Raw genomic sequence first — 21,149 nt, 5'->3', positions numbered from 1 at the left:
ACTTAGAAATATGAGAAGCAATTTTATTTCCATTGGTTAGTGAACAACATCTTTGCCCACTGACCTGTTTTAACGTTGGATTTGACACAAATAGATTGAACAATACTTAACCTTTCTATTGCAAGCTAGTCAAAATAATAGAGTAAAAATTAATTCTCTGAAGGCATAGAGAATACTATGACTCTTCCTTTAACCCATTCTCTGATATTTGCTCCAAATCACCCACGGGATTTTTGGATACACAAATAATTTCCTATTCAAAGCAGAACAGAAGCCTTTTCCGAAGCAGGTGATCACTCAGGTCATACCTCCTCCTTTGTTAGGTAACACTTTAGTGTTTGCCCTAGGTGCATAGAAATGAACAAGTCAGGATCATATGGTAGGAATTTATTAACAAGTAAACAGCTTTGTTCAGAGCAGGAAGACCAGCAATTAGGTTATACAAGACTTGAGAGCGGGTGCCAGGACTTAACATTACAGCACTCCATCAGAATGTCAAGTGCGTAAGCGGGCCGACAGGAGGTGCTCCATTAGTGTAAGAATTATTAGTGTTATCATTTTATGGTGTACTCCCTCTGAGAAAATGATGGGAACTGCAGAGGTGAGTACACATATGCAGTCTCTCTGAAAGAGGAAGCTGGGAAATTCAGTAAATACTGGTAGTTTTGAATAGGGTCTCAGAAAACTTGGGACAAAGTGCTTTTTGTTCACTCCCCAGGAATCACAAGTGTAACCAACTGATTCCAGAAAGCCAGATCCTCCCTGCACAAGCCTCAGATCCTCAATTCTAAAAAACAGTCCTTGCCTGACCTGTGGTGGCGCAGTGGATAAAGTGTTGACCTGGAATGCTGAGGTCGCCGGTTCAAAATCCTGGGCTTGCCTGATTAAGGCACATATGGGAGTTGAAGCTTCCAGCTCCTCCCCCTGTTCTCTCTCTCTCTCTCTCTCTAATAAAAAAAAATGAATAAATAAATTCTAAAAAAAAAACCAACCAGTCCTTGAATGTGCACTGAAGGGCTCCTAGGACACTGCTGTTGTTATGCATACAGAAACCAATGTTAGCCATCAAGAGATGTAAAATCACACAAGCAAGTTCTCAGAATCTTCTGGAGAACTGTCTACTACCGAGAACTGGTTTTATATTTCTGTGATCACCTTCCAAATTCCCATCCTGAATACTACATGGCAAAAGGCAGGTAGCTGGTAAGGTCAACACCAAACTTTTACATAGGCATAGTCAGTGACAAGAAACATGCAGGTGCCAAATAAGACACCAAGTCAGGAACTGTTACTTTGTGCATAATAGGTAGCCAAGTCATTAGCTCAAAATATGTAGGATTGGCCCTCTGAAAATGGTTTGGAATTCTGTGGACTTACTTCTTAACTCTCATTAAAATGCTAGAGTGGCTCTCAATATGAGGGGGAAAAGGCATAGGTTGGGTCCTTAGTACAGTATCTCAGGTTAACAAGAGACATGTTTTGAACAGACACCAGCCACAAATAAAAATTGGTTATTGAGTCTCCAAGGCAATCTAAGGCTGCAACTCCCCATAACCAATCTATATAATGTTAGCAGGTGCTGTTGGAAAGGCTGTTTGAAAATCAGCAGCTACAGCATCATGAAAATACAGCATCATTATCAAACATGCCTCCAACTCTGCCGTTAACTGGCTCAGTAACCTTGGGGAATCCATCACTCTCCACACAGAGCTGATGTTAAGAGCTTCAGGAAAACCAACAGGCCCTTTTCTCACTGCTGTACCTCCAGTGTCTAGAGCAGTGCCTGACACCATGGGTGTTGACAGAATCTGGATCTTCATTCCACCACTTAAAAAAGGATGACCACAGGGAGTTTACTCACCGTCTTTGACCTTCTATATTCCTATTTTTGAAATGAAGATGGTAACTACCTCATAGGATTGTGAGTTTTAAAAAGACGGACAGGGTGTATTTAGTAAAACTAAGTAAGTTTGTGCTTAATTATCTATTACATAGCATTCCTTACATTTCATCTCAGACCATTTGGTTTTGTCAAAAGCAACTTTTGTGAGGACTAGCCCAGAAACCATGATCTCCAAGATCTGCCTCCCAACCCACAGGACTAAGGCCCCAAGAGCCCCATTTCTGCCAATAAGCTGGTCCCATGGCTGTTTGGTTCTGTCTACAGGTATAGGAACTGTTAACATGCAATATTCGGAATTATGGGAAAGATACAGGAGAAAGCTGTTAGAATGATATGGCTTTCTACTCTCTGCATCCAATCTCATCCTGCCTTTGGGAGTCCATGAGATAGCTCTGTATCCTTATTTTTTGCCCATTAGTACCAGTATGCTTATTATTTATAACTAGGCTATGTTTTCCATCTTCTTTGATCCTCCCAATGTTCCTCTCAAACAGACAATATAGCATGAGCGCACGAACACAGGGAATCAGGCATGACCCTGACTTGCATCCTCTGTAACTTTTCAGTGAGTTAATAGCCCACGAACCTGCTAATTTATAGAACAGGAGAGCAGTGCCTACTTTGTTTTAGGGCTCTTAGAAGACACAAATACTATTAGTAAGGCATCTAACAAGGAACACAACACATCACAGCTCCTATTTCTATGCCCTTTTTATGGAAGGGCAAACTATGGCTGAGAAACACTGATAACCTTTCTGTTATATCACACTGGGGCTGAACCCAGGAAAATCCAGGGTCTTAACACACAAGACCATCTAAAGAATAAAAGTAACAGTGAGAAGCTTGTGACTCTCAAGTGCTCTGAATTTAACTCTGAGGGATTAAGTGAGGTTGTGCACTGAATGGACACAAATACTTGACAGCTTTGCTCATCACCATTCAACTTCCTTGGCTCAGACTGTACTCCTCTACTTTTCCAGACAGGTTTCTCTCCCTCCAACAGAAAATATACTGACACTTGATGTGAGCATTCTACTCTGCTTGTTCTTGTTTTGTGCATTTCTCTCCAAGGTGGACCACATACCAGAAAAATGACAAGGTGGGCATTTCACACTCAACCCCTAGGAGAGAGACACCATAGGTCCTACAGAATGGGCCCTTTCCTGAGCTTGTGAATTTGCCAGAGTCCCATTGCCCCACGTGTCCTAGAGTGTGCACCTACACCTTTTGAAACTAGATTACTGCCTTGACCAATGGCCTCAACTATTGTCTGCAAGTCTCAAAAAATACTGTACAATCACCGGGGATGGGGGTAGGGATAGGGCTTTAAAAAATTAATTCCCAACACACATCCAAAAGCAATTTAAGTCATTATCTCTATGGGGCAAGACTCAGGCATTAGTTTTGGTTTTGGTCTCTGGAAGCTTCTCAGTGACTCCACTGTGCGTCAGATGGATGGCAGCATAAAGTTGTGAGTCAATACTAACACAAGTTGAAAAATGGTATGGCCTAACTGCAGTTTTTCTTCGACCCACATTTAAGACTATTGTAAATCAATTGCCAACATTTCAAAATAGAATTCACAAAAAGTTTATTTTTAACAGGCTCTTCTCACAGCCCACTTGGCCAAGAGTATTCTATTAAAATATTTACCTGACTCTTGCAGACATCTGAGTTTGAGACTCCTGAATTCTTGTAGTAGTAAACAAAGCTGTGCTTTTGGCATTATTAAAGTTGCTACATATCAATGTGATTGATCTGTATATTAATTGGCCCTTAAAATGGACCTAAAATGCCTGTTTAATCATAGGCTAATTTTTCAAAAGAATCTATTATTTTACCCCACCTAAATGCTGCTGACTACAGAAAGATCAATAGTTGCCTTGAATACTGGATTAAATTCTGCAAAGGCCTGGCCTGTGGTGGCGCAGTGCATAAAAAGCACTGACCTGGTATGCTGAAGTCATCAGTTCGAAACCCTGGGCTTGCCTAGTCATATGGAAGTTGATGCTTCCTGCTAACTCTTCCCCTTATCTCTTTCTCTCTCCTACTATGAATAAAGTCTTTAAAAAATTTCGTTTAGGCCAGGGGTCCCCAAACTTTTTACACAGGGGGCCAGTTCACTGTCCCTCAGACCGTTGGAGGGCCAGACTATAAAGAAAACTATGAACAAATCCCTATGCACACTGCACATATCTTAAAGTAAAAAAAACAGAATGGGAACAAATACAGTATTTTAAATAAAGAACAAGTAAATTTAAATCAACAAACTGACCAGTATTTCTTTTTTTTTTTTCAAAAATTTTATTTATTCATTTTTAGAGAGGAGAGAGAGGGAGAGAGAGAAACAGAGAGAGAAGGGGGGAGGAGCTGGAAGCATCAACTCCCATATGTGCCTGACCAGGCAAGCCCAGGGTTTCGAACCGACAACCTCAGCATTTCCAGGTCAACGCTTTATCCACTGCGCCACCACAGGTCAGGCCCTGACCAGTATTTCAATGGGAACCATGCTCCTCTCACTGACCACCAATGAAAGAGGTGCCCCTTCCGGAAGTGCGGTGGGGGCCGGATAAATGGCCTCAGGGGGCTGCATGCGGCCCGCAGTTTGGGGACCCCTGTTTTAGGCCCTGGCCAGTTGGCTCAGTGGTAGAGCATCGGCCTGGAATGCAGGAGTCCTGGGTTTGATTCCCGGCCAGGGCACACAGGAGAAGCGCCCATCTGCTTCTCCACCCCTCCCCCTCTTCTTCTCTGTCTCTCTCTTCCCCTCCCGCAGCCAAGGCTCCATTGGAGCAAAGTTGGCCCGGGCGCTGAGGATGACTCCATGGCCTCTGCCTCAGGTGCTAGGATGGCTCTGGTTGCAATAGAGCAACGCCCCTGGTGGGCATGCCGGGTGGATCCCGGTCGGGCACATGAGGGAGTCTGTCTGACTGCCTCCCTGTTTCCAACTTCAGAAAAAAAGGTAAAACTCAGTCATCTTACTGTTTACTCCTACCACAGGGACAATTTTATTATTCCCAGTTGAGTACGTCCAAGTTTGCTATTTCATCTTGGGTAATTAAGTGGAGAAGCAAATTCCTAAAATAAACCAAAAACATACCTTCATCCCCAAAGAAACCTGAAAAAAATTGAAGGGCCCACACTTTTTCTTATTTCTGAAGACACCAGGACTTCCCCAAATGCCTATTCAAAATTCTTTACATTGGTACTTCATTTGAACAAATGCAGCCCTAGGCCAATAACTGCAAATTACTTGGCCCCTGTTTATCAAATCAAATGATGGTGAACCATTTACTCTCAACTATTATATATGAGTCTTCTCATGAGAACTGTCCCAATCAGCAAGACAGGAAGGACTATTTATCTATGTTATGCATGCGTGGTTTCTTCTGATTAAGCAAAACAGAGCCACATTAATTGTAAACTCTGCAACAAAGACCAGAGATAAATTTATAGCATTTCTCTAAGAGTGGCAGCAACTTTGATGTGTTTTAATAATACACCACCCCAGGTGAGAACCACCTTTCCTGGCCCTGAAGGCTAGGTCATTCTGAAACCAGATTAATAGATACACAGAGGTAGCAGTACACAGTTGATTGAGTCTCAGATAGAAGAAATTGTGAAATCTCGGGCAAGTTACTTAATCTCATGGAGCCTTACTTTCTTTTGAAGAAAAGAGCAATTCCAACCTCACTTGCTTTATATGGTAATATAAGTTCAAGTGCTTCAAAGATATAAGTGATAAATGAACTCTCACAATTACAGATCCAAAAAAGACCAAAATAAATTGTCCTAGAATCTAAACTTGGCTAAAATACCAATGGCAAAGATCTCCAATCTGGGACTGTCCTTAACACAACCCTCTCTTCACTCCTGTGGGAGATATCAGCTTCTAAGAGTAAACTAAATCGAAGTAACGAGAGTTTTGAGGTGGAGAATAACTTTTAAAATATCTTTAAAAAACTGTCATAAGATGTATTGAACATTTAATATATATCACTGTTGTTACAACACAAACAGCATCTAAACCCAATGTTCAAGACACAGAAAGAGGAAAGCCTGGAGGGCTTCATTAACCAAGATAATTAATTGTTGGGGATAATCTCATTCACAGTTCCCTGCAAAGAAACCGAACCAAGTCTTAACATTTCTATTAAATAGGAAGAGTAAGTAAGGCACATAATACAGGTGACTGTGAGGCCACCAGTATGTCTTTTCTTTTTTTTAAACTATGAAAATAAACATAAGTAACTAATGGAATAACAAAATAAAAGTTTATTTTATTAGAATTAGGAATGTTCTTTCCCTCTGGGCAACCTGAACAGTCCAGTTACAATGAAAATCTAAGAACAGTTATTTCCACAGCACAGGGTGCCTATGCACAACATTACAGGGTTAGGAGCATTTCATCAATTCTCCGATCTGATTGTCTAACCAACCCCCCTCCCCCCATTCTACAAGTGCTCTAGACCTGGGATTTGCAACTAAAAGAATTTGTTACATCAAGTCCTTTTCTCTCTTGTACTGAATCACAGTTCCTAATCATGGCTGAATCCCATTTGACACTGCAGATTCAACCATTTCAAATCTAGTCTGTATTGAATCTGTTATATATGTGTTTATGTATTACAAGTGTGTTTTTAATGTTTTTATTTAAACACACATAATACACAATCTGGATCGCAGCAAATTACACAGAATTCAGTCTGATGATATTATATGCTACTGTTTTACCACTGTGGTTTGTGTCCTGAGCTTTAGATCAAAATTTTATTGTGAATTGTGTAAGTCCACCTATTGCTCAATGAATTAATTGTTCAAATGAAGCATGCATTTTTCAGAAGACAATGCCACTACCTTCAAGAAGACAGGTAGACCCTGATGCTCACTGAGAACAGAGTCCTCTTGACTGAACGACTTAGGTGAGTAAAATGGGGAGGCTGTCACACAGTATGGCAGCTCCCCCATGTCCCAGCTGGGGTCACTGAGCTACTAACAATGAAAGCAATGAACTCTGGGAATACTGTTAGAGATATGGAGACGGTTGTTAGAAGACTGGAAGTAGAAAAGGCCAGTTTACCGTGATCCACACAGGTTAGGGAATGCACCCACTGCAATACCCTCAGACTATATGCCAACACTGGAACTAGGAAATATCTCTAGAAGCAGTGCTCCTCCGTGGGCAGGGGCTACTACGAAGTGCACACGCAGTTTCTGAATCCTTGTTGCAAAGGGAGCATGTAATGACACTGAAAACTAGATACTGCAGGTAACTGGTTAACAGTTTTTTAAAAACACCACACATACACAAAACATTTTGATTAAGGGAGCCACATATATCTAGATAGATAGCAACTCTGGCCGTTTTTCAAAGTTACCAGGCAAAGGAACTTACTCAAGCTTTCTTAAAAACAAAAACTCCTTAGTTTGAGAAATGCCTTTTAAGATTGATGCAGTCATTTCAAATAAAGTTAAATGGAAGATGGGGGAGAAGAGGACATGGAAGAAGATGCCGAGTTCAGATCTGCACCTAAGGTGGCAAGGCAGAGGGGATCAAAGGTACAAAATGAGTTGATCCTAAAGCGACAAGTGGTTTAAGGAAGCAGCATAATATACTCAATATATTCAGCAAACATTCACTAATTTTTAATGGGAAAAGAACAGTTGCAAGTACATCTCATGTAACAACCTTTTCTAAAAGGAAAAGTGGGTTGATTCAGCAAAGCCTAACTTAGGCAAAAGGCCAGAGGAAAGTGAGCCTACTTCCCAATGGAGTAATAAGATGTATAACATGGGGGCAGGCAGACCTGCTGCACAAGCAGGAAACACTCCCTAGGTGCAAGACACTGAAAGGAAGACAGAGGTCCCCAACCCCAACGGGTGTTTAATATTAAGACCTCTTAATCTAGTTGCCTAGCTAGTTGCCTAGCTCATGCTGCACTCCTGTATAAAACTAACAAATTTAGGAATGCTGACCTATTGAAAAAATACCACAGCCAGAATGGCCTAGACAGGTATACAGTTAATAAAACCACCACCATTCTTTACTTTTAACATAGCTTAATAGAAATTTGATAAAAATGGACACCACAGCTAAAATGCATCATTAATTTTCCTATCTGCTGATAACAGAAAAGAAGTCAAGTCAGTGATTCCTGTTTAAATGCTCTAGATGGGAATATCATGTTCTAGGGGTGCTGGCCTTCAAACTAAACCCACAGCAACACACACGAGCAATTTTAGTATCTGCCATTTAAAATTCACAATCTGAAACAATGTGAATGGCTATTTATTTATTCTTATATTTAAAGCAAAAACATTCTATTTGACACCCTAATGTAAAGAAAGGGTGAGAGAAGTCATAACTAAAATCTTAAAAGGCTCAAAGCAGCAATTAAAGAAAAAAAAATTGAAATGTTTCCTCTTGTTGGAGAGGGAACCTAGGAAGCCCTCATCTGTGTGAACAACATGGGTACACAAAGGCTTAAGTAGATGCATGAGGCCACGGAAGGGAATGGGGTTGAGGGCTGGGGACTGGGGCATTGTGGAGCTGCGGCAGCCAAGCTGCCTGTTGCAGTCCTCACCAGGCCAGAGCAGTGCCACAGCTTGATCTTCTGGCCCTGAGCAAGCGCTGGGAATTCAAGGCATGGGGGCCCAGGGCCAGCAACAAACACCAAAACCGGAAAGGGCAAAGTCATCTCAGGAAAGGGAAATCAAAGAGCTCTAATGTCTTCCAGAGGTGCTAAACCAACAAATTTTTTTTTATCCCAACCTTCAACCCCAGAAAGATAAAGAAAACTGAAAGAAAATGCACAGCAAATAGACATAATCTTGAAGATTTTTAAAGAATAAATATTTTTTGTAATTAAACATTATGCAAACACGTGCCACGCTCGCTTTGTCCATGCATATGCGCTATATACAATTTTGAAAAATACTGTGTTGTTCTCTTGTTTTAAAAGTCATATACAAAGTTTTTGTTTTTTAATTCTTCCTGCTGTCTACCCCCTTCCCGCTCCCCAAATTTTCTTTACAAGGAACTTATTGTCATTCACTCATTACCTTGGGGTATGAGAGAGAGTGTCAGTCACTGTGTGGGTGCATTTGTATGTGTAGGGGGAAGGAGAAGAGGTCCTTTACCAAAGTACAACAAAACGGCTAGTCTGGGCATGGAAAGCAGTATCAAGGACCTGTTATAAACTTAAACTGTACTACACTCAGGAAAAGGAAAAAGAAACAGGAGTCAGCTCTGAGAGTGAAGCTACATTACAAGTTAAAGTTGGAGGGCTTTTAGTGTGTCTGTCACACTTTTGTTGGCGGCCTAGAATACTGTTGTACGATGGTTTATCTACCTTTTTTATTACAATATAATTTACTTAAACTTTCCGTTAACAAAACAGAATTCTGGTACTACAGACCAGCAGTGTCATGGGCTTAGTGCCTCCGTTGTGTGTGTGTGGTGTGTGTGTGTGTGTGTGTGTGTGTGTGTGTGATTGCATGAGCACTCTAGATGGTAAAGTTTCAGAGTTCATTTTATGCAGGCCCACTCTCAGTCCTCAATGTACTCCCACAGGTCCTTCTCATAGCCTTCGTGCACGTGCTGTAACAAAACCCTCCGCCGGCTCTCACAGTATCTGCAATCAGAGAGAGACAGAAAATGTCAGCCTCCAACGATTAAAAAAAGGATTTACTTATTTTTTAGGGCACCCTACATTTTGTCAACACTTGGAACTGAGTACCTGTTTTCAACAGCACATTTTCAGGCCTACATGTAAAGACACAATAAACTGTTTCTAATTTTAAAAAGCCATGATTCTCAGTTTTGGAAATTAATTTTACAGCAATAATATGTGAGAAATTCTAAAGGCCTAGAAGTCACCTGATTCAATCCTGTCATTCTACCTCTAAACAGTTTCAGAAGAAGTAATTTCAAAGGTTATTTATTCACATGTATAAGGCCGTGTGAACCGTTGAAGCGCCAGAAACACAATGTAGTCACTATAGTTGGCTAAACGATGAAAAAAATATTAGGACTAAATCTCCAAGTCTTCCAAATTCCCCAAGGTTTCTACTACTGTGAGTAAGATATTAGTATTTGCCAGGAAACAACTTTAAAGGACAGGCTTCCATACTGTGAGAGCAGGCATCTTGCATGTTTAACTTAAGAGGCAGCATATGTTGAAGTACTATCTATCCCTAGGACACAGTGAACCTCTCCTTAAGGGGAAAAAAATAGATCCTCAAGATTTCCAGGTTCCAACCCATGTCCTAATCTCACCCCTCATCCTAGTGGCCACTTGCCTTTTGAGACTCTTCCCTGTAGAGCAGCAAATAGTAAATAAAATTAAAAGGAGCATCAGAATCAACTGGCAGGACACAAGGCTGAATTCCCTGCTATGTTTAACTAGCACTGCTATCTGCACTGTGCTACCGAAAGGATAGAAGCAATCTATGAGGAACAGAGCAGTGGCGCAGTCACTGGATACACCAAACCCAAGTGTCAGGGTCACCTAACCTTACTACTAAGACACACCAGGCTACTAATGGCAGATCTTTTGATTAAAACTATTTTAATTTTATTTATTTATTCATTTGAGAGGGAGAAAGAGAGAGAGAGAAGGGGGGGGAAGAGCTGGAAGCATCAACTCCCATATGTGCCTTGACCAGGCAAGCCCAGGGTTTTGAACCGGCAACCTCAGCATTTCCAGGTCGACGCTTTATCCACTGCGCCACCACAGGTCAGCGATAAAAACTATTTTAAATAACCTCTTACCTGTACTTATCTTGTACTTTCTGCTTTATGTCCTGTAGAGAATCTTGGGAAATATCTCGTTCGAGGTAGCCCGAAAGCACCTCTGTGGCATTCTCTAGATCTGCTTGGTTATTCTGCAAGAAGAGAGAGAATATATAGTGTATTTTGGATTCAAAAGAAAGCTGAAAGATAAACCATCTTGCTTGCCTACAGAATGTTCTCAGCCGAGTCCACAATTTTCACAGGTGGTTTTAACTGTACCCGTAAAGCTCTTTATTGCTTCTGCCTCCAACAACTTGTTCTCTTTTCAAGGACAAGTTGTTAAATGTTAAAAGAACTAAAGATTTACCTATTACCTTTGAAAGAATATCAAAGACACTTTGAAAGGACTTAGAAAATTAAGTCTTTAGGAATCTTCCAGTTCTAAGAAACTATTTTCTAAAACTAAAAGGGAAACTTGAGGGGAAACTAAAAACCCATTCTTATATCGGGCTGCACCTGTCTTATCTTTGACTACAATGGCCAGCTCCATATATTTACCCATCTAAACTCCATCTGCTGGTCAGCGTTCCTCTCTAGTCGTCTGTTGACACCAATGTCTCATACGTCAATTTATTTTTAGATTTAGAGAGAAGAGAGAAAGAAAGGGGGGGGGGGGAGAGCAGGAAGCATCAATTCATAGTAGTTGCTTCTCAAATGTGCCTTGAATTGGCAAGCCCACCATTTCAAACTGGTGACCTCAGTTTTTCTGGTCGAGGCTTTTATCCACTGCACCACCACAGGTCAGGTTCATGCATCAATTTTATTTTATTTTTTTACAGAGAAAGAGAGAGAGTCAGAGAGAGGGATATATAGGAACAGACAGACAGGAACGGAGAGAGATGAGAAGCATCAATCCTCTTGTTGGTGAGGGAACCTAGGAAGCCCTCATCTGTGTGAACAACATGGGTACACAAAGGCTCTAGATGGGAATATCATGTTCTAGGGGTGCTGGTTTTTTAAGTAGATATGTTTATTTAAAATTGATGCATGAAGCCTGACCAGGTGGTCCCACAGTGGATAGAGACTGGGATGCAGAGGACCCAGGTTCAAAACCCCGAGGTCATCGGCTTGAGTGTGGGCTCATCTGTTTTGAACACAGCTCACCAGCTTGAACCCAAGGTTGCTGGCTTGAGCAAGGAGTCATTCAGTCTGCTGTAGCCCCCCCCCCCCCCCGGCAAGGCACATAAGGGAAAGCAATCAATGAACAAATAAGGTGCTGAAACAAAGAACTGATGCTTCTGATCTCTCTCCCCTCTTGTCAGTCTGTCCCTATCTGTCCCTCTCTCACACACACACACAAAAGCCTTTATTCATTTTAGAGAGAGAGAACGAAGAAAGGAGCAGGAAGCATCAACTCCCATGTATGTTTTGACCAGGCAAGCCCAGGGTTTCAAACTGGTGACCTTAACGTTCCAAGTCAACGCTTTATCCACTGCACCAGCACAGGTCAGGCCTATATACAATATCTTATCTATAAAAGACCAAGTAGTCCTTTGACATAAGGTGGAACTTTCCCCGCTCAGCAACTATTCCTACCTCAAAGATAATGGACTGGTTATTCTTTTTGAGGTAGAAAGCGAAGACATAAGTGTACATGAGTGTGGCACGACACTGGCAGAGGACATCAACTGCTTTCTTCAGGAACTGCACCTCAATCCAGGACATGTTGTGCTGCTGCATCTCCTCCATCTTCTGCTTCACCTGAGCATACAGTTTGTGCTCAAACCGCAGACTCTGCATGTGGTTCATATAACGATTACAGTAGAACAGGTACCTCTGTAGGGCTGCCCTAGATCGCTGTCCAATCAAGAAAAATTAAGGTTACATAATTATGACAAATGTATTATATATAAACAAAAGCTGATATATTTACTGATAAAACAGTATAGGAATTTGGCTAAAATCATGAACAAACACATCTACTACTAGCTTTGTTATTTAATACTGCTTTGAATGTCCCATAGCTGTACTTTCCAATACAGTAGCCACTAGAAACGTGACTATTTAAATTAAAATTAAAATTCAGTTCCTCAGTACTCAATAGCCATACGTGGTCAGTGGCTACCAAACTGAACAGAGGAAATGAAACACATTTCTATAATTACAGAAAGTTCTATTAAATACTACTGTTCCAAAGTATAAAGTGAAGTATAAAGCAAGCAAGAAGCATTAATATTTTGAAGTAGAAAACAGAGCGGCAATCAGACATCATATAACTCCTGATATGCTGCAATACTGTCCCACTAGCTAAGAGTTTGTGAGCTTTCCATACCCTGCCTCCCCAAACTGAGTCTGAATTCAAGTATCCAGAATTAACCATCAGTTTCAGGAAATAACAGGGACAGGAGAACCTATTAAATGATACCAGGGGAGCTGCAATCTGCAAAATACAGAATATAAAAAAATTCTATAAGACAAAATAATTCAGTTTTCTCAATAAACAAATGGCAAAGAGATGCCCCAGCTGGATGGCACAGCTGGTTAGAGCCTCATCCTGAAGTGCAGAGGTTGCCAAAATCGATCCCCAGTCACAGTATCTGTCACATACAGACATAGATATTCCTGTCTCTTCCTCTCCCTTCCTCTCTCACTAAAATTAATTTAAAAAAAAGGTAAGGAGGAAAAAGAAGAAAAAAAGGACTTAAAGCCCTGGCCGGTTGGCTCAGTGGTAGAGCATTGGCCTGGCATGCAGGAGTCCCAGGTTCAATTCCCGGCCAGGGCACACAGGAGAAGCGCCCATCTGCTTCTCCACCTCTCCCCCTCTCCTTCCTCTCTGTCTCCTCCCTTCCCCTCCTGCAGCCAAGGCTCCACTGGAGCAAAGTTGGCCCAGGCGCTGAGGATGGCTCTGTGGCCTCTGCCTCAGACACTGGAATGGCTCGGGTTGCAACACAGCAACGCTCCGGATGGGCGGAGCATCGCCCCCTGGTGGGCATGCTGGGTGGATCCCGGTGGTCGGGTGCATGCGGGAGTCTGTCTGACTGCCTCCACATTTCCAACTTCAGAAAAATACAAAAAAAAAAAAAGAAAAAAAGGACTTAAAGATTAGAGGAGTGTCAAGAAATATCAATTGGCCCTGGCCGGTTGGCTCAGTGGTAGAGCGTTGGCCTGGCGTGCAGGAGTCCCGGGTTCGATTCCCGACCAGGGCACACAGGAGAAGTGCCCATTTGCTTCTCCACCCCTCCCCCTCTCCTTCCTCTCCGTCTCCTCCCTTCCCCTCCTGCAGCCAAGGCTCCACTGGAGCAAAGTTGGCCCAGGCGCTGAGGATGGCTCTGTGGCCTCTGCCTCAGGCACTAGAATGGCTCTGGTTGCAACAGAGCAATGCCCCAGATGGACAGAGTATCACCCCCTGGTGGGCATGCGGGGTGGGGGTGGGGGTCCCGGTCGGGCGCATGCGGGAGTCTATCTGACTGCCTCCCCATTTCCAACTTCAGAAAAATATAAAAATAAAAAAATATATATATATATCAATTGAACCCATTTTGCAGACCTCTGTGGATCCTGACTTGGATCAACTATTCAAGAAAATTTATGAGATAAATGAGGACATCTGAACATTGGAGAGTTGATATTAACAAAGTATTGCTTTCAAGATATAATGTTATAATACATAATAAATCTATGTACAAACAAATATTGGTATTGCACCCACATTAAAAAAATTTTGAAGATACAAGAAGTATTACCAAAGAAACAATATATCTGGCCTGAATTTGTTTTATATTATTTGTCACACTGCAAAAATAATGTACACTGGTCTTTCTCATTATACTGTAAGTATCCAAATATGGCTTTTAAAAAAAGTAATCTTAGCCTGACCAGGCAGTGGCGCAGTGGATAGAGTGTCGGACTGGGATGCCGAGGACCCAGGTTTGAGACCCCGAGGTCACTAGCTTGAGCGCGGGCTCATCTGGTTTGAGCAAAAAGCTCACCAGCTTGGACCCAAGGTCGCTGGCTCCAGCAAGGGGTTACTTGGTCTGCTGAAGGCCCACAGTCAAGGCACATATGAGAAAGCAATCAATGAACAACTAAGGAGTCACAATGTGCAACGAAAAACTAATGATTGATGCTTCTCATCTCTCTGTTCCTGTCTGTCCCTATCATTCTCTCTGACTCTCTCTCTGTCTCTGTAAAAAAAGAAAAAAAAGTAATCTTAATATGTCTACCTAATAAGTAGAAAATGATTAACAAATGCTTGTTAATGCAACCACTATGAAAGAATTTCTTACCATATACATATTTCTTTTATTTATTATCACCTCCTCTTCCTCTCCTTATGCCTTAGAACCAAAAAACAGCACAGGTACTACTAGGCCCTATGGTTGGTCTTGTACTTAGAAATACTATAAAGTACAGAATTATTAGGCAATCAGTTGATCTAGGATACAACAGTAAAACATCTCTAAAAACCTGTACCAGCCATATTACTTCAAGAGTCAGGTAGGGCCTGACCAGGTGATGGCACAGTGGATACAGCGTCGGACTGGGATGCGGAGGGCCCAGGTTCAAGACCCCGAGTTTGCCAGCTTGAGAGCAGTCTCATCTAGTTTGAACAAAGCTCACCAGCTTGGACCCAAGGTCGCTGGCTTGAGCAAGGGGTTACTTGGTCTGCTGAAGGCCCACGGTCAAAGCACATATGAGAAAGCAATCAATGAACAACTAAGGTGTCACAATGAAAAACTGATGATTGATGCTTCCCATCTCTCTCCGTTCCTGTCTGTCTGTCTCTATCTATCCCTCCCTCTGACTCTCTGTCTCTGTTAAAAAAAAAAAAGTCAGGTAGGTATCAAAATCAATGCTTACACACTGAAAAATTGTGCCAATTATATCCAATTAGATTAAAAATATTAATAATCTCAAAATTATGGCAATTATATATAAAAATTAATCTGCTTGGCTTTTTTGTTTTTTACAGGGACAGAGAGAGAGAGTCAGAGAGAGGGATAGACAGGGACAGACAGACAGGAACGGAGATGAGAAGCATCAATCATCAGTTTTTGTTGCGACACCTTAGTTCATTGATTGCTTTCTAGTATGTGCCTTGACCGTGGGCCTTCACCAAGTAACCCCTTGCTGGAGCCAGCGACCTTGGGTCCAAGCTGGTGAGCTTTTGCTCAAAGCAGATGAGCCCGCGCTCAAGCTGGCGACCTCAGGGTCTCGAATCTGGGTCCTCCGCATCCCAGTCCGACATTCTATCCACTGTGCCACCGCCTGGTCAGGCCACAATACACTTATTGAAATATAATCAACTACTCATAAACTTTCAAAAAGAAACAAAACAAAAACCCAGTCACATATAGCAATTTATCAACAGTAATTTGATTTTAGCAAAAACATCTGTCCAATTAATTTGAGTTTCACTGGTTTGGAAGTTCTCTTGGTTGTTCTACAGTTGTATATATATAAAAAAAAAAAAGCCTAAGGCTTTACAGCTGGTTTTATGTTAAAACATATTTAAGCCTGACCAGGCGGTGGCACAGTGGATAGAACGTCGGACTGGGATGCGGAAGGACCCAGGTTCGAGATCCCGAGGTCGCCAGCTTGAGCGCGGGCTCATCTATCTTGAGCAAAAAGCTCACTAGCTTGGACCCAAGGTCGCTGGCGCAAACAAGGGGTTACTCGGTCTGCTGAAGGCCCGTGGTCAAGGCACATATGAGAAAGCAATCAATGAACAACTAAGGTATCGCTACAAAAAAACCTGATGATTGATCTCTCTCTGTTCCTGTCTGTCTGTCCCTATCTATCCCTCTCTCTGTCCCTGTTTAAAAAAAAATAATTTTTTTTAAAATTATAATGAATATAAGCTAAATCAGTTTTTCAGTTGCTGGTCGGCAACTGCTGCTGGTCCACCAGAAATTTCACGCCAATCTGTGAAAGAGTTAAATCACCCTGATGTTGTATGAAGATTTTTTTTTTTTTTTGAGACAGGAATAGGGGCTGGGGAGAGGGGAAAGATGAGAAGCATCAACTTGTAGTTGCTTTACTTTAGTTGTTTATTGATTGCTTCTTATACATGCCTTGACTAGGGGTCTCAAGCCCAGCCAGTGACCCCTTGCTCAAGCCAGCAACCTTGGGTTCAAGTCAGCAACCATGGGATCATGTTGATGATCTCACACTCAATATCACCTCACTGTCCTTAGTTGAGGCTCTATCCACTGCGCCACCACTGGTCAGGCAATGATGTATGAACACTATACACCCAATGATCTTAGCTGAATTCGCTTATGCTCAGAATAATGTTTGCGTTAGTGGTCCCTGATAGAATTCTATTTTCACTGATTCCCCAAGTGTAAAAAAGTTGAAAACCAATGATTTAAATCAACACTGGAACTTATGGGGACTTTTTTCCCTTTAAAAGGACCACAAATTTTGTGAAAGTTATTATTTATAAACATAAAATATAATTCTCATTATTTATAAACATAAAATATAATTCTCCAGTCTTAAAAAAAAAGATGTAACTTTCACTTCTAAAAATACAGCAATAAAAAAAAGGCAGACTTCTGTATTTATGACATTTTTAATTAGAAATAAGTATTGGCCCATCTAGTGGTGGCACACTAGATAAAGCATCAACCTAGAACATCCAGGTCAACAGTCTGAAGCCCTGAGGCCACTGGCTCTGAGCAGGCCATTGTCACTCAATCCCAAAGGGCACTTGCATGAAAAGCCCGAGGCACAACTATAGTGAGTCAATTTACACATTGATACTTCTCCCCCCCTATTCCCCCCCTCCCTGTCTCTCCCAAAAAGAAAAAAAGGGAAAAAAAAGTGAAACAAGAAGAAACAGATCCTATTTTGGATTACATCCTGGCAAGGAAAACCATTTAGAAATATTTTTGGGACAACTGGGGAAATTCCAATACGGCATAAGGAATTCCAGGAGCCTATAATTAAGATAGAATCACCGGCTGAAAGGAACTCAAACCTCTACCTAGTGTTTGAACCCCTTCTATAATAGTGGTTGTGTTCCCCATATGGTAACAGGAAATTCCTCATTTCCCGAGACAGTCCATTCCAAATGGGCTCACCTATAATCAATCATTAGAGCTTCTTGATGAACAATGAGGTTAAAAAATAATAATAATGAAAAATAAGTGAGCCTGTATATAAAGAGCAACAAAGCTATTGAACAATCACTGTATTCTAGTCTCCTTCTTGAGGAAGGAAAATCTCGACACTACAACTGTGGAACCAGGAACTGTATTACATGTCTAGATTAATCAAAAGAAAGCAAACAAACCTATAAATAGGAATGTTCCTGATATGCACTTTGAATTAGATTCCCTTTCTAAATGTACATAGATACCCAGTAGTTACTGGAGTATACTTAAACAAATTTTTCAAAACTGAAACCTCCTGCTAATTTACTCTCACACACACACAACGCACATCTTGCTCAACTGTTCCCCCAAGATAAGTGTACTCACCTCCTGTGCATCTCTTGCTGCCTTTGCATCATCCTCATTGTAGCGGTTACAGTTGTACCTTAAAGTAAAATAAGAGAATTCCTTAAAACCATAAATCAATGAATAGGTAACAAATCAGAATTTTAGCTTGTATTCAGAGATTATCTACATCATTCTGCCAGAAATTTCATGCCAGTCTGCAAAAGAGTTAACCACCCTGATGTTGTATGAAGGTTACAGACCCAATGATTATAGACTCTGTAATCTTCAGACAACATCAGGGTGGTTAATTCTTTTGCGGACCCAAATGAAATTTCTGGCGAACCAGTGGAAAAAAACACTCATCTAGGACCAATATTCCACTTTGTACAGATTAACTGAGGTGTTAAAATACCCAGGGTCCTATTATTGTAATCAGTGACCAGACTGAAAGGCACTCAGTATTGCTGAATCTAGTCCACACCTATTGCTGGAATCCTCTCTGTAACAGATCAGTCCTCTATCTAGTAATATAAAATTTCCCACTTCCTGGAGTAGTCCATTTCAAATCAGCTCACCTATAACCATTAGAAATCACTGTCATTCTAGAAATTCCATGCACAGACTATAGTTTGAACTTCTAACTCTATTTCTGAAGAAAGAGATCATCTCATCTCCTAGGCTGACTATTATTTAAGTCAAATATCCCCAATTTTTCCATACTCACCTTATCTTTTCTTTTATAAATCAATGAACCAGTGGTTGACAGACTACTACATAACAGATGCTGTGCTATGTGTTCTACATGCTATTATAGTTTGTAAGAGTCACTGAAAACTGAATGATATACAAAGTGAGGAGCTCAGGGAAACCTCAGAGTGGGAGCTCAGAGTGGAGGTGAGACTGGCATCAACTCCCATATGTGCCTTGACCAGGCTTCTTTTATGGATACTTATTGAGTGCTTATTATATACATAATAAACTTACTAAGAATTTTATTTTATTTTATTTATTTTTTTTACAGAGGCAGAGATAGACAGGGACAGACAGACAGGAACAGAGAGAGATGAGAAGCATCAATCATCAGTTTCTTGTTGCGCATTGCGACTTCTTAGTTGTTCATTGATTGCTCCCTCACATGTGCCTTGACCGTGGTTCCTCAGCAGACTGAGTAACCCCCTGCTGGAGCCAGCAACCTTGGGTCCAAGCTGGCGAGCTCTTTGCTCAAGCCAGATGAGCCCACGCTCAAGCCGGCAACCTCAGGGTCTTGAACCTGGGTCCCTCCACATCCCAGTCCGACGCTCTATCCACTGCGCCACCACCTGGTCAGGCTTACTAAGAATTTTAAATGTACTATCACATTAAATCCCTCATCCATCTTCTCAAACGTGTATTATTATTATCCTCATTGAGCAGATGAAGAACAAGGTTTTTTGTTTTGTTTTTAAATGAGACAGAGAGAGGGACAGATAGGGACAGACAGAAGGAAGAGATAAAGATAAGAAACATCAATTCTTCGTTTCAGCACCTTAGCTGTTCAATATTGCCTTCTCATATGTGCCTTGACCAGGGGAGCTACAGTCAAGCCAGCAACCTTGGGCTTCAAGCCAGCGATCATGGGGTCATATCTATGACCCCACACACAAGCCAGCGACCCCGCACTCAGGACGGTGACCTTGCAGTTTTGAACCTGGGTCCTCTTCATCCCAGGCCAACCCTCTATCCACTGTGCCACTGTAAGAACGAGGTTTTGAGAAGGTAAGTAATACACTCAAGGTTGCAAAACTAGTTTCTGAGCTGGGAGTAAAAACATGCATATCTGCCAACTGAGGCCCATGTGCTTAACCAATGAGTATATAGTTCCCATGCTGCTGTCATCTCTCCTGAATCTTTTAAAAGTGATCTTTGTAAAACTGGATCCATTGCTCCAGCTTGTCAAGTTCTTCAGGATTTTAATAATCTATATGTTCAGTATCTCTCTTTGATGTTACCTCAAAATGTAAGTAAGATTGTATTAATTAGTTCAAGAAAGTCATCAATAAAACCGACAAGAAAAGCAGTATAGTTTATGTAGAGAGGAAAAAAAAAAGGGGGGGGAACAAGGCCTTTCAGCAAGCCAATAAAGCATTCCATCAGGGTTAGGAAGACATAAATCCATTATTGGTACTCCAAGAAATGATTCATTTAATCCCAAATATCCCTCTCCCTCTCTGTATTCAAAGCCTAGGCCATAAACTTCTTAGCCCACACTGAAGTATATTGCTGAGATCTATAAAACATTCCTTAATCCATCATCCTAATAATAAATACCACTGGGTTCTGGAATTTCAAATGAGAAAAATTATGCGGCTCATATATAGTGTGTCCGTAAAGTCATGGTGCACTTTTGACCGGTCACAGGAAAGCAACAAAAGACAACAGAAATGTGAAATCTGCACCAAATAAAAGGAAAACCCTCCCAGTTTCTGTAAGATGATGTGGCAGCATGTGCGCATGCGCAGATGATGACATAACACCGTGTATACAGCGGAGCAGCCCACGGCCATGCCAGTTGAGATGTGGACGGTACAGAGGAAAGTTCAGTGTGTTCTGTGGCTTGCTAAATTTGAATCCGTGACCAAAGTGCAATGTGAATATTGGCGTGTTTATAACAAAGCACCACGACATTAATCACTTAAAACAGAGAACCACAGACGTTATTCACTCTGTTACACCAGATGTCCTTACCCGTGTGTCAAGAACTTCATTTGTGCCCGTGTGTAGGGCACAAATGAAGCCCACATCAAACTGCACTGAATAGGTATGAAACTGGGAGAGTTTTCCTTTTATTTGGTGCAGATTTCACATTTCTATCGTCTTTTGTTGCTTTCCTGTGACCGGTCAAAAGTGCACCATGACTTTATGGACACACTGTACAGTTCGTGGAATCATAAAATTTGGAAATTTGGAATTACATTTTATTTGCTTCCAGTCTTTGGTACCTATTTTCCAAACTTATTCAGAAATAACCAATAATGATTCACTGAGCTCATCTTCTAGTTTTTAAAATAACCCAGACAGCCCACACAAT

General features: G+C 41.4%; 1 protein-coding gene across 2 annotated transcripts in view; it reads right to left on the bottom strand.

Annotated features, from left to right (window-relative positions):
• Nucleotides 1-6,160: 6,160 nt before the first annotated feature.
• The window catches only part of ARIH1 (ariadne RBR E3 ubiquitin protein ligase 1), a 125,388-nt gene continuing 110,399 nt past the window's right edge, over nt 6,161-21,149 (bottom strand). For both annotated transcript variants that reach the window (XM_066278063.1, XM_066278062.1), the window contains 4 exons: nt 18,122-18,179; nt 12,231-12,491; nt 10,674-10,786; nt 6,161-9,534 (listed from right to left, as the gene is read on the bottom strand). In XM_066278063.1, coding sequence (XP_066134160.1) covers nt 9,450-9,534; nt 10,674-10,786; nt 12,231-12,491; nt 18,122-18,179 — 517 coding nt within the window. In that variant the 3' untranslated portion in view covers nt 6,161-9,449. The remainder of the gene's footprint in view (nt 9,535-10,673; nt 10,787-12,230; nt 12,492-18,121; nt 18,180-21,149) is intronic.

The sequence above is a fragment of the Saccopteryx bilineata genome, chromosome 4 (assembly GCF_036850765.1).
Source record: "Saccopteryx bilineata isolate mSacBil1 chromosome 4, mSacBil1_pri_phased_curated, whole genome shotgun sequence".
NCBI lineage: Eukaryota > Metazoa > Chordata > Mammalia > Chiroptera > Emballonuridae > Saccopteryx > Saccopteryx bilineata.
This window is presented reverse-complemented; position numbering and strand designations above follow the sequence as displayed.